Raw genomic sequence first — 13,403 nt, 5'->3', positions numbered from 1 at the left:
GGACTTGCTGCTTATATTTAGAAAGGATTCTTAAAAGCTTGGTGGGCCTTGGTTAAGGGTGGATGGAAACTTGCTTTGGGGAACCTCGTTTTCCCTATCAAGGCTGTCTTTGGAGGGACCAGATCTGCATTTCTGCCCTGGGTGTTTGAAAAGAGCCTCCCATGATAGCTTTTGGGGATGTGCTGAGTTAAGGACAACATTCAGAGACAGTACTGGGAAAGGTCCTTAATGGCAACACTGGAACCACCATGGTAAAGTCTGTCTTTGGGGGTGTGTGTGGGGTTTCTCAGTGGGCTCTTCCATCTGCTCCCGATACCTTAGGATGTTCTACATTGAAGGCTGGTGGCTGGTTCCATGGCCAGGCTGCTGGAATCATGGGGTTAAGGGCTGAGACTAGAAGTTGGTTACAAGGAGCCCAGGGGTTCACAAGGAGGAGGTAGGCAACCTTCAGTCCCAAGGGCGACTGCTCCTGGAATCTGGCAGCCAGGAGCCCAGTCTCCCTACCCTGAAGGCCACTCAGCAGATAGGGTACCGAGATGCCAACCTGCCTTGAGCACATTTAGCATCTGGCTGGAGTGTGCTGTCCTGAACAGGACAACTGTGAAGTAAAATTGGAAAGTCCCAGGTTGGATGTAGGCCTCAACTACACTTACAGCTCACGCTTCCAGCACCCCAACCTGTAAGTGGGGAGGCCGAGGACTGACTCTTGAGCCAGGGATGACCTCTCAGGAGCCAAACAAAGATAACGGAGATGGATGAGGGGTACGATGGACCCGTGAGAAGTGTTAACTTTTCCCAGATTCTGTGATCTGGCTTCCCATGGGGGGCTGCTCGGGTAGTTGTGACTCTGCCTCAGCCATCATACCCCACAAGGACTACCTGGTGAGGCCCCCACTTCCATGTCACGTCTGAGCTGGACCTGCAGTTTCCCTGCCCTCGTGGTCTTTGGGGGAGGCCACACAGTCCCCTGCTGGGTCCTCCTGGCCCACTGTTCCATCCCAAGCCTCCTCTACACAGCCTGGGCTCTCGCCCAGCTCCAAGATGGTGGGGAGGTGGCCCTGCTTCGGGGAGCGCTTGCGCAGGCTGAGCAGGAAGGGCTGGGGCAAGGAGAAGATGTCCACGTTGTTGCCCAGATCAATCCACGTGACACTGGGAAACTTGCTGGGGTCCTTAAGGGTGTCGGTGAGGTCACGCAGCAGCGCTCGGGTCAGCCGGTTGCCGTTGAGGGCCAGCGTGGTGAGGCGGGGCAGCGTGCTGAGTGCCGGCAGCAGCTGGAGGACCATGTCATCTGTGAGGCCCGTGAAGCCCAGCTCCACACTGTCCACCTGCTCCCCACAGCGCTGCAGGTAGCTGCTCACCCGCTCCAGGTCACGCGAGGTCAGTGGGATGCCCGACAGGTCTACCGTGTTGTCCAGAGGGCTTCCAGCCAGGACGGCCTTGAGGCTGAAGGGGAGAAGGGACAAGCAGGGTTCAGGTGATGGGGCAGGGCTCTCTCCCAGGGCAGCAGGGACGGCACCACAGAGCCAGCCTCTGCTCCAGGGATGGGAGGGAACTGACCCTAGTCCCCGGCACTACCCCGCATCTCGGCCTGGCTGGGCCCCGCTGGCCAGAGCCGAGGGACCACAAGGGAAAGCCCAGGTGCTTCTGCAGTGACTAAGGGGCCACTCCAGCCACGGTGCCTGGGTTTGCATCTTACTCCTTCCTACTCCGTGTGACCTTTACTTAGTAGGTCCTTAACCTTTCCGTCCTCAGTTATTTTCTGAAAAAATGGAGCTAGCTGAGTGAGTGCTACAGGGTTGTTACGTGAAGACAATAAATGCAAAGCATTTAAAACAGTGCCTCGCTTGGGTGATGAATAAATACTTGCTGCTGACACTGTTAATCACCTGAGCACTTCCTGTGTTAAGGCCATCTTCCCCACCAGATGGGGATCCTTAGGGAGATTCCCGCAAGACAGCAGACAGGGGCTGCCAGCCGGTGGGAGCTGCTGACCCTGGTGGCCAAGTGCTCTCCACTCCCTGCCTTCTGCCATTGCTCTTTCTTCCCCGGCCCCTTGCAGCAGCCTGAGCAGGCGAACCCCTATCCTCTATGCTCGGGACCTCCTGAAGCTGAAAGGCCACCTCAGTGTGCTCATCTTGCAGAGCCCCCGGGAGTTTGAAGGTGAAGCTCTCCAGGCATGACAGCTAAGGGCCAGGAACACTGCCAGCACTCGTTTAGGGTGATTTAGTGTTGGCTGTAATTCTCATTACTGTTATGAATAAAGCAGGCCTATGACAGCAGGGAAATGGGAAGTGGGTGGTTAACAGCCTGAGCCTGGGTGTGAATCTGGCCCTGCCACTTCTCAGCCAGCTGATCGTGGCCAGTCAAACGGCAACAGTAATAGCCCCTACCTTGGTCAGTCCTTCAAGTGTTTGTTAAGCTGCTAGGTGCCAGGCACTGCCCTAGGCACCAAGGCCATAGTGGTGAACAAGATGGACAAGACTCCTGTTTTCACTCTGCCGAAGAGCGGCTGGACAGCAAACAAGACAACCTGAGAGTCAAGTGAGAGAGTAGCCTGGGGTGTAGGGTGGGTGGGCATGGCTACTCAGGAAGGCTTCTTTGAGGAGGTAACATTTGAGCTGACGAGCAAGGAGAAAGCAGGCCATCGAGAGGGTTGGTGAGTTTCAGCAGAGGGAGTGCAGTGCAAAGGCCCTGAGGTTGGAAAGAGCTTGGTGTCTGAACCAGCAAGGAGAGTGTGGCAGGGGGCACAGGAGAGTGGGAGGGAGAAAGTGAGGGGCTGGGGACCCATCACATAAGGCCCTGCTTGCATTTCACTCAATTTGACCAGAAGCCGCCTTAGAGGCGCAGAGCTGAATGAAGAATGGACTGAGCATGCGCAGGGTCGGGGGGGGCGGGTGGCGAGACAGAAGAGGCCCCTGGATTCCAACAGAGCTCACATTGCCAGCTTTTCAAACATAAACAACTAGCTCACCAAGTGTCCTCCTGGCATTCCACGTCCCAGGGATTCTCCCATCCTGCTCTGTCTGCATATATGGCCCCTGCCCTCAGCCAGTGGAAGCCTCACTTCCTCTCCCAGCTTGGGGGTGGGGTTGTCTGGAAGGGAAAGTAGCCCCATTTTTCTCAGGGAGGGGCAGGCCTTCCTCCCCCAGCCGCAGGACTGGAGGGTGAGCCCACGGCAGCCTTGGGAATGTTCATGTCCTCCCCCAGGAAGTCTTCCTTCCAGGCTCCCTTGCATCCACTTCCTGCCATGGCCACAGGTTCTGTGTCCCATGTGGCCTCCTCCCCCCAGTCTCAGGGGCCACAAAGCCCCTGAGGGTTCTCACTGCTGCATGAACCAGGGATGTGCTGGGGTCTGGGCCTCCCGGGGGGATAACCAGGAGGCACTGGGGTTCAGTGAGTGCGCGTGCCCACGTTCACTGCACCAGGAATTAGAAACTCATGCACCACCACCACCACCACCACCCCCCCGCCACCCATCCATTGGGATGGGCCCACATCCCCAGCTCCTACCCCACAGACCAGGGCCCTGCCTCCAGGGCCTCTCATGGCTCCTGCCACCCGGAATGCCCACCCTGAATTCTCTCACTCTCACCAGCTCCGGGCAGACTTCCAGCTCTTCCCTTCACCCCACTCTCCTGGGAGGGGTGTTGTGTCATGTCATACACCCAGCCTGACACAGACCGTCTCTGGGCTGCCCTTGTAGAAGGAGCCTGGGCAGACCCCCCTCAGGTGACCATGACTCACCAGGCCTGTGGCTTCCTCTTCACCAGCCCCCGGTGCCGCCTCCACTGGGAGTGGGGGCTGAGATGGTATGTCAGCTGCCGGCACAGCTTCTCCATGGCGCCTAGGGCATCGCCCTCCTGCAGAGGCAACCACAGGGTGTGTGTGTGAGAGCCTGGCCCCCCTCCAGCTTCCTGTCCCTGCAGGAAGAGCATGGCACCCAGGCTGAGCTGGGGCGCCGACCCGCTGGCTCAAGGTGGGTGCCCTTCGCAGACAGCAGTGGTTAAAACGATCTGCATGATGGTTTCAGTTTTTGCGAATTAGTTGCTATGATTGAAAAACTGGAGCTTTATATAAAAGTCGGGATTCCAGGTGATCTGACAACTCATTGGGGTGAGTTGCCAGCTGATCCCTTAGCAGGACTCTCTGTGGTCCCAGCCGCCCCCCCTACACTCAGGGCCATTCTGCTCGTTCACTGGTTCAACAAATACTTACCAAGCACCTGGTGCCAGACACTTGTCCTCAGAGCTGAGGACGCAGCCATGAACAAACGCTCTTGCTCTGCATTTCACACGGGACAGAGGAGAGTGAGACGTTGTCACCATGTCTCTTACCCAGGTCCAAAGTGGGAAAATAGCAGAACGAAGGAGCCACGTCTTTCACAGCCCAGTTCATTCATCTGTTACCTGTCTGGCCCATCAGCATTTGAGTTTGAGACGCTGGGGTTATGATCAGAATTGTGTCCAAAATTCTTTTTTTTTTAAATATGTTTTTATTGATTTCAGAGAGGAAAGGAGAGGGAGAGAGATAGAAACATCAATGATGAGAGAGAATCATTGATCGGCTGCCTCCTACACGCCTCCACCTGGGGATCAAGCCCACAACCCAGGTATGTGCTCTGACTGAGAATCGAACCATCAACCTCCTGGTGCACAGGACAGGACGATGCTCAGCCAACTGAGCCACACTGGTGACCCCCCCTCCCCCCGCCACCACCACCACCATCAATTTTTAATACCTCAGAATGTGACTGCATTTGGAGATAGGGCCTTTAAAGAGTAATTAAGGTAAAATGAGGGCATGTGGGTGGGCCCTAATCCAGTGGCTGGTGTCCTCTTAAGAGATTAGGATGCAGACGTGTACTGAGGGAAGACCTTGTGAAGATGGCCATCTGCAAGCCACGGAGAGAGGCCTCAGAGGAAGTGAATCCGAAGACACCTTGAACTTGGACTTCCGGCCTCCAGAACTGGGAGAAGTAAGTTCCTGTGGTTTAAGTGGTGGTTTTTTCATGGCAGCCCTAGCTCTCGGATACCCTGGGTTAAAGGTGGCAGCAGAGAGATACCAGAGAGACTCCAACTCCATCCCAAGGAAAGTCAAATCAACAGTCACTGAGCCCTGGGAGAGTTGCTGAGAGTGTGCGCTCCCACCAGACGACCCAGGGCCAGCGTGCCAGGGCTGGGATGAGACCCACCTGTGACAGCAATGTGGGTGTGGGGAGGTGTAGCTGGTAACCGGTGTCCAGGGCTCAGCAGCGCGCCCGGCAGAGTGAGCCCTCGGTAAAAGCCAGCTTGGTTCTTATCATTACTAGGGGCCTGGTTCCCAAAAACTCATGCACTGGGGGACTGGGAGGGGAGGGGGGCCCTCAGCCTGGCCTGCCTCTCTCATACTCTGGGTGCCCTCAGGGGATGTCCTACTGACGGCTTAGGCCCACTCCCCGCAGGAAGTGGGCCTAAGCCACAGTCAGGCCTCCCTCTTCAGGAGGAGACTGGCTGATCAGAGGAAGGCACTGCCCCCATCACCCCACTGCTGCTGCCACTGCTAACCGCGATGGTTGCAAGGCTTGAGCCCGGGCCTTGCAGCTGCCGGGGTTCACAGCTGCTTGAGCCCGGGCCTTGCAGCTGCCAGGGTTCACAGCTGCTTGAGCCCGGGCCTTGCAGCTGCCGGGGTTCACAGCTGCTTGAGCCTACGGCTGCCATGAGGCCACGGCTGCCATGAGTCTCAGGCCTTGCAGCCGCTGTGGCTTTGTCCAAATGAATGTCCAGAAGATATCCACCTTAATTAGCATATTAACCTTTTATTAGTATAGATCATCCTCACTCTGCTAACAGAGGAGCAGCACATTGAGTCATTAAGAGAATGAATGTGACACCAAAGTGTGGATTCAAATCCTTGCTTTGTCATCTCCTATGTGACTTGGGAAAATCCCTTGACCTCTGTGCCTCTGATCCTCACCTGTACAGGGATAATAGTACCAACCTCAGAGGGGATGAAATGAGTTCCTACTTGTAAAGTGCTCTGAATGTAGCTGGGCACACAGTATGCTCTCCAGGAATGCTCGCTGAATCAATACTGTGGGGTAACCCTGGCCGGTTGCTCCGTAGTCAACTCTCAGACTGAAGGGTCACAGGTTTGATTCCTTGTCAAGGGCACATACATGGGTTGCAGGTTCTATCCCCGGCTCCGGTTGGGGAGCGTGCAGGAGGCAACCAATCGATGTGTCTGTCTCTCACATGGATGTTTCTCTCCCTCTTCCTCCTCCTTGCCTTCTACTCTCTCTAAAAACCAATGGAAAATATATCCTCGGGTTTGGATTAACAACAACAACAGCAGCAATATATATATATATTGCTGTATAATGTGCTGTATTGTAAAATTGGCACAAACACACAGAACTTCGTCAGGGTAAAGAAGGAAGGGTACTTCTGCCCAGGATCAGATTTGAGCTGGCTTTTAAGAGCAGATGGATTAGTGACAACACTTGTCCAGGGCTTGGGGGTGTGGAGGGTGTTACAGGTGTGGGGACAGGTGGCAATCTGGAGCCTGATTTCTTGCTCCTTCCGCAACTACCACCTTGGCCCAAGCCACTGTTGTCTGCAACCTGCATTAGTGCACACAGACATTGCACTAGGGCTTTATGGAATTCCCACAACATGCTGGTGAAGTAAACGCTTTCATTATCCCCATTTTACAGAGGAGGAAACTGGGGCTCAGAGGGCCAAGGCTGATGAAAAGGCAAGAGAAGGAGACTCTGAGGGAGGGAGACAAGAGACAGAGGAGTGGGAAGAGGGGAGCTGAGTGTCCGAAGAGACGAACATGTGCACAGGAATCAGCAGACAGAGGCAGGCCCGAGGCGGAATGAAACTGGTTTAAAGGAAACCTCTGGTCTCTGGTTCTCCACAACCTCACCTCTTCCACATGCCTAAGGCTGCCTGTGAGAGAAACAGATGTCACCTGTCACTCCGGGAAAATGCATTCACAACCCCTAGGTTCCCAGACTTCATTTCTTGCTGAGTCTGGACATAGGGTGTGTGTTGGGAAACAATGATGCTGCAGCAGGCAGGGCTCCACCATGGGGACCAGAGGAATCCCTGCAGGGGCAGACAGTACCACATTCGCATTCTAGGACTGTCCCTCGGACGGGGGACGGAGAAAGGGGTGGACTGGAGGCAGACAGGGTGACTCAGGCCCGGGCCATCTGCGTATGTGTGCTTTGGGGCCCCCTACTGGGCCCATGGAAATGGCTGAAAGTGATAGAGGCCACCACACTCGACTGACCATGCACCGGATGGAGGGGATGGGCAGGGAGGGTGAGGAGGGGTCTTGGCTTTGGCCTTGGGACCGTGGTAGAAGGCAAGAGGCTCTGGATAAGAACCAGGTGAAAAGCAGGATGGGAATGTCCGGCTTGTTTCCTGCTGGGAGATGTGATGAACTTAGGGGGCTGGGCCCAAGACAGGCCCAGGCTGGACACGTCCATCGGCATCTGGTGAAAACCCGTGGCCAGGAAATGAGCCGAGGGGAAGGCAGGGGGAACAGCTGCAGCATCGAAGGGGCAGAGACATACTGGACACGGAGGGACGGAGAAGGCCAGTCAGAGAAGCAAGAGGGGAGCCATGGGCACCAGGAGAAGGTCGGCAAGGAGGCTTTGGCCAGTGAAGGCTCTAGAAGAGGCTGGCATGGTGAAGACCAACTTGGGGGCCAAAGGGAGAAGGGAGAAGGGAGGGGACAACGGATATGGTGCTCTAGAGCCCCAGTTCTTTACCGAGGACTCTCGTACCCTGGGGTCACCAGGGCAGCACCCAGCAATGGGTGAACAGTTCAGTTGCGGGGTTTTTAAAAGCTTCCCAGGTGACCCCATGTGCTGCCGAGGTGGAGAGCACTGTTTCAGGCAGGATCTGCCCAGATATCTCCTGGACCCCAGGCCAGAATGTTGCCAGGCTCCCAACGCCTGCTCCAAAGCTGAGAACTGGCCCTGGTTGGGTAACTGAGTTGGTTGGAGAATCATCCCCATACACCAAGGTTGTGGGTTTGATCCCCGGTCAGGGCACATACGAGAACCAACTGGTGAATGCATAAATAAGTGGAACAACAAATCGATATTTCGCTCTTTTTCTCTATAAAGTCAAAGCTGAGAACCAAGCCCCTCCGCTCCAGCTCCTCCTCCAACCACTTCCCAAGGATTCCAAAATCAGGACAACTGGGCCCTGATAGGAGGAAGAGAGGAGACAAAGCAGCGCCAGTACGCGGCACTGCCACAAGGGGACAGCTGTGCCCAGGGCAAGGCACCAGCTGCTGGCCTGGGAGACTGGAGGAGGGTTCCTGTTCCATTCAATGGGGACAGCAGACACAGTCACCTCACTGAGCGACTAGAGACAAATGTAAGCTATGTCCTCACAGAAGTCTGGACTAAACAAACTTGTCAGGACTAAAGAAACAACAGCTAACATTTCTTGGCAATGCCAGGCATTGCCTCTACATTGCCTGCGTGAACTCATCACACCCCTGTAACTCACAACAGTCCTAGGAAACAGGGCTTCAGTATCTCCACTTTGCAAATGAGGACCCTGGGGCATCAAGAAGGTGGACAGACTGGCAAGCCACACAACGTGTGAGATGGAGTCGGGACCCAGACCTCCAGACCGCGCAGGCTCTGAGCTGGGCTCCCAGCTGCCAGCAGGCCCTGTGCTTTGCAATGCCCTCCTGGAGAGGCCTTTCCTTCATTTACACCCAGAAAAGACTGAAGCAGCCCCCTCTAATTTCCCTTCACTCCACTGCTTTTCGACAGCCCCCTCCAGGCCTTCCTCCAGTGGAGAACGGGACAAAGCAGGACTGCCCCAGAGGTGGAGCCAGAGCTTGAGGTGGGGAAGGAAGGGATGGAAGGGGAGGGAGGAGGGAAAGAAGGAGAAAGTGCCGTGTTGGCTTTTTGGGGGGGCGGGGGGTCAAATGCCTCTGAAGTGCAGAGCAGCTCCCACCCCCTGTGTAGCCTGGGGCTCTGACAGTAAGCAGCACATGTCATGCATCAGAGATCCCTGCGCCCTGCGCACCCAGGCTGGAGACTTTCCCTTTACAGCATGCACCCCAGCAGCCCTTCTGCAACCACATGCCACGCCCAAGCTACAGCTGATTGGCCCAGAAGCGGGCCCTGGCAGAGCCCAGCCAATCAGCCCTTTCCCTGGATACTGACTCTTCAGGGCTGGACAGAGGTGTGAATCAGAAGCCATGGGCTTGGCCCCCTGTCCTGGGAAAGAGCCAGGGAAGAGTGGGTGGGTCTGGGAGGTAGCAGAGGGGAGAATTCTGCAGTTTGTAGCTCTAGTCCCTCCTTCAAGCTTGGCTGCCTTTAGCCCCCACAAGGCCCCTCAGTGTCAGGGTAAATCCTCTCCCTCGCTTGAGGCAGCTGAGTGGGCTTCAGGTACTTGCAGGTGAGTCCTAGCCACACTGGAAGCTCCAAGGAGAAGGCAGGAGAGGGGCTGGGGCAAGTCAGGGGAGAGTCGGCACCGCAGGGTGGTGGGGGACAGGGGGCCCTGGAGAAGAATGTTTGAGGGACTCTGACCTGTCCGGAACGCTATTCAGGGTATTCCTGCACCCCCTCCTGGAGGGCCCCAGTGCTTGGACAAGGCCCCATGGCTCCACTGTCAGACAGCAACACCCACCTGGACACCCTGCCCCCAGGCAAACACACAGAGCTCTCCACTGAGTTATGCCCAAAGGCGTCTACATCCATTCATAAATTCATCCATTTATCAAATATCAAGCTGGAGACCCTGTGCTGGGTTTCCTGTTTGCTCCCTCTCCCCAGTCCATTCTCTGTCCTTCCATGTGCTCTGAAGGCTGGGCATCACCCAGCCCTCTGGCCCAGGGCTCCCAGCTGCATGAAACGAACCGGAGCCTGTGGGAGAGGTCAGGGGGCAGCAGGAGCGGTCAGGCGTTTCTCTTTCACTCCCCTCATGCGTCAGCCTCCAGGACGGCCCTGGGGGTTCTCGACTCCTGTGACCTCGCCCGGTCTCCGGCCTCACTGTCTCAGGGCTGACCTGGGCAAGCAGCAGAACATGCTAGCGCTGGCAGCTAGGTCATAAAGGGTACTGTGCGTCTGCCTCGCTTCCTCCTGGGCTGCCCGCTCTGGGTGTAGCCGCTGCTATGCCGTGGGGACACTCAGGGGCGCCTATGGAGAGGCCCCGCGGCAAGGCACCCTGGCCTCCTGCCAACCACCACCGACGCCCCACCCTGGGGGCGGGTGCCCACCTCTGTCAAGCCTCCAGATACTCAGCCTTGGCCAGTGTCTGGAGACTCTAAGCCAGGACCAGCCAGCTGAGCTGCTGGGATGCCTGCCCCACAGAGCCTGGACAGCAATGTCTGCGTTGTACGCCCTGAGCCGCGGGGCGATTTGTTAGGCAATAGCACACACCCGGGCCTGGAAGAGGCAATCTCATCCACTTCAGCAACAACGCAGCTTCCACCGTGGCCCCGGCAATGACCTCATGCTGCTGGTCTTTGGGGCCTCAATGTCCCGTTCATTTCCGCTATCCTGCCCCGCCCCCTAATAATCTCTCTTACAAGTTCACAATGGGAAGGGTCTCCTGCTTCACGCCGGCTCTGCTTGGTGCAGACGTGACCGTGACCGGCAGAGCTGTCCTTGCCCCTTGTGGAGTCTGTGTCCTCGTGGGGAAAGCAGACGCTACATTAACCAACAAAAAAAAAGCAAGATAATTTTGGAGACCAGCGAGTGAAATGAAAAAAATAAGGAGATGAACAGGGCGTGAGACGGGGCTGCTCGGTAGACCAGGGAGCGGCAGGCCGATCAAAGGTCTCTGAGGGGCGTCTTGTGAACCAGGCGCCCAGCTGCTTCTCCATTCCACAGACCTGGCAGAGGGCAGCCTGGTGATGCCCCAGCCAGGAGACAGGACCCTGCTCTGATTTGCCTTTTTCTTGCTTCTGAGGCCATTTTTACTGCTTCCTCTGTGGGTGGCCTGAGCTCAGGGTCCCTTTGCCTTGGAGGGAGGGGTTGGGTTGTGGGGTAAAGGGAGAAGCTGCCAGGCCCCAGGAGGAAGGCCCCACCAGAGTCTGGAGGAGGGAAGTGAGACAGGCGGCAGGTGAGGTCAGGGTAGCAGCCAAGCTCCTCAGGAAGGAGGGGATCTGGGCACGGGGTGGGGTTGGGGGGCGGGCCGAGCGGGGCCCAGGGCTGGAGCAGAGTTGGCAGGTGGAGGGGGCAGGGCCAGGGGAGGAGTCTGGTTTTATTTAAATCACAGCACAAGCTGCATGAGGACTTCCATCCCTGCCACAGCGAAAGCGCTTCTTTTGGAAGCTGCTGGAAGTGGGGGATGGAAGAGAAAGAACTGAGACAAGAGAGACGCCAAGGCAGGGAGTGTGCATCCCCCACCCCCCACCCCGGCCCAGGTCCCCTGGGCAGGTCTGTGTGAGCCGCCAGTGTCCCAGCAGGAAGAGGGACAGACCCTCCCACCCAGAAGAGGCTGAGCAGCGCCCGGGCCAGGCGTGAGTGGGCATGAGGAGGGTGGTGGGTGTACAATGACACTCAGCTCAGGAGGAGGGCACCTGGGGTGGGGCCTGAGGCCATGCAGGGCCACCGCCAGATTAGGTGGCACCTCTGTACAAACAAACAAGAAAAAGCCCCCTCGGTGGACAGTCTGCACCAGTGTCCACGGCTTGGGGGCAAGGAGAGGGCGGAGTCAGCCCTGTCTCCTGCCACCTCTGTGCCTGCAGTCTGTGCCGGGCACAGCCGCCGCCGCTGACGGAACAGGGGCCCCTGGCCCATCGCGGGTGGCTGCTCATCGAAACGCGGGCTTCGTGCTGCCCGAGCTCCCCATTTTCAAGGGCAGCTGAACATAGGGATTGTGAGAAATACTTGAATTTTTAAACTTTGGCAATAAATCCAGATTTAAAACCCTACGGCCAAACAAAACTTGTGCTGCCGGTGCCACGGTGCAGCCTCAGCCATGGACGCTGGGCCTCAGGACCGCCAGGCCTCAGGCCCACCTCTACCCTCCTGGTGTCTGCACGTGGGGGCCTGTCCTCCTTGGGTCTGGGTATACCCACCAGCCCTTGTTGGGCACGGAGCTGCTCTGACCAGAAAGATGCCACCTCACCCCCACCCCCGGCCCCAGCTGGTGTAGACACAGCCGCCTACCGGCTTGGGGCAGTGGATGTAGCGAGCCAGGCTGATGATGAGGTCGTGGGTGATGGGGTCCACCAGGTTCCGGAAGCTGGCGTAGCGGTACAGCACGTCATCTAGCGAGGTCGACTCCATGCCCAGGTCCTGCAAGGACGAAGGGTGCGCAGAGGTCAGGGGCGGTCCTGCCGCACCCTCAAATCCCACCCAAACACCCAGAGCGACCCCCTGGAGGCAACTCAGCCTCCCACACAGCAGGGCCCCGGCAAGGGAGGACACCCCTCCCCAGAGGCTTCCTAACCTTCCAGGAAGCACCTAGAGGGCGTCCCAGGGAACCAGGCAAGCCTGCAGCCTGGCCTTCCAGTTTATGGCCCTCTCCCAAGACAGCCCCCTCTGCCACCTCTCAGGTTCCCCGAGGACGAGGATGAGGCCGAGGCCTGCGGGCCAGGCGCCCGGCTGCTTCTGCATCCCACAGACCTGGCAGACGGCAGCCTGGAAAGCGCCCCAGCCGGGAGACAGGACCATGCCCTGATGTTTGTCTTTTTCTTGCTGCTGAGGCCGTTTTGACTGCTTCCTCTGCAGGTGACCTGACCTCGGGGTCCCTGTGCCTTGGAGGGAGGGGTGCTGAGTTGCAGGGTTAAGGGAGAAGCTGCCAAGCCTCAGGAGGAAGGCCCCACCAGGACTCCCAAAGAGAGGCTGTCACGTGGCTCCTCCTAAGGGGAGAGGAGGGAGCCTGGTGCAAAGGACACGGAGTGGGGTGGGAACAGTGGCAGAGACCACAGGGACAACATGATCTCACTCCTATGTGGAATCTAATGAACAAAATAAACTGATGAACAAAACAGATCCAGAGTCATAGCAGCACGAACAGATGTTGAACCTCAGAGGGAAGACGGAGGAGGGTGGGTGGGTGGGGAGAGATCAACCAAAGACCTTGTGTGCACATATGCATGGCCCATGGACACAGACAATAGTGTGTAAAAGCCTGGGGCGGGGGGAGTGGGGGCAGGTTAGAAAGGGTCAATGGGGGGAAAAGGGGACATATGTAATACTTTCAACAACAAGAAAACCCACTGGGACATGGGACAGGGGTTCCCTAAGCCTGAGGAGGGACAAGGATCTGGCGGCGGGGGGGGGGGTCCCCACACATGAGTGCCCTGTTGGGAGGCCCTGCAGACCCCTGCCCACCAGCACGAGGCCTCAGCGCTGGGACTGGAGCGGGACCCAGTAGCCCTGCTCCAAGTGTTCTGTTTGTGTGAGACCCCAAACTCTTGCACAATCCCCA

General features: G+C 57.3%; 1 protein-coding gene across 1 annotated transcript; it reads right to left on the bottom strand.

The window, feature by feature from the left end:
• Window positions 1–902: 902 nt before the first annotated feature.
• Window positions 903–12,262, bottom strand: LOC308532868 (leucine-rich repeat-containing protein 75A-like; the record flags this gene model as incomplete). Its single annotated transcript, XM_081110526.1, has 3 exons — window positions 12,137–12,262; window positions 3,745–3,860; window positions 903–1,443 (listed from the first exon to the last, which is right to left on the bottom strand). Exons 1-3 carry the CDS (start codon window positions 12,254–12,256, stop codon window positions 903–905), a joined length of 777 nt encoding a protein of 258 aa, XP_080966652.1. The 5' UTR covers window positions 12,257–12,262.
• Between the last annotated feature and the right edge of the window lie 1,141 nt (window positions 12,263–13,403).

Source organism: Myotis nattereri (genome assembly GCF_964212035.1).
Source record: "Myotis nattereri genome assembly, chromosome: 16".
NCBI classification, from domain to species: Eukaryota; Metazoa; Chordata; class Mammalia; order Chiroptera; family Vespertilionidae; genus Myotis; species Myotis nattereri.
Note: the sequence above shows the minus strand (reverse complement) of the source record. Positions and strands in the feature narration are given on the sequence as shown.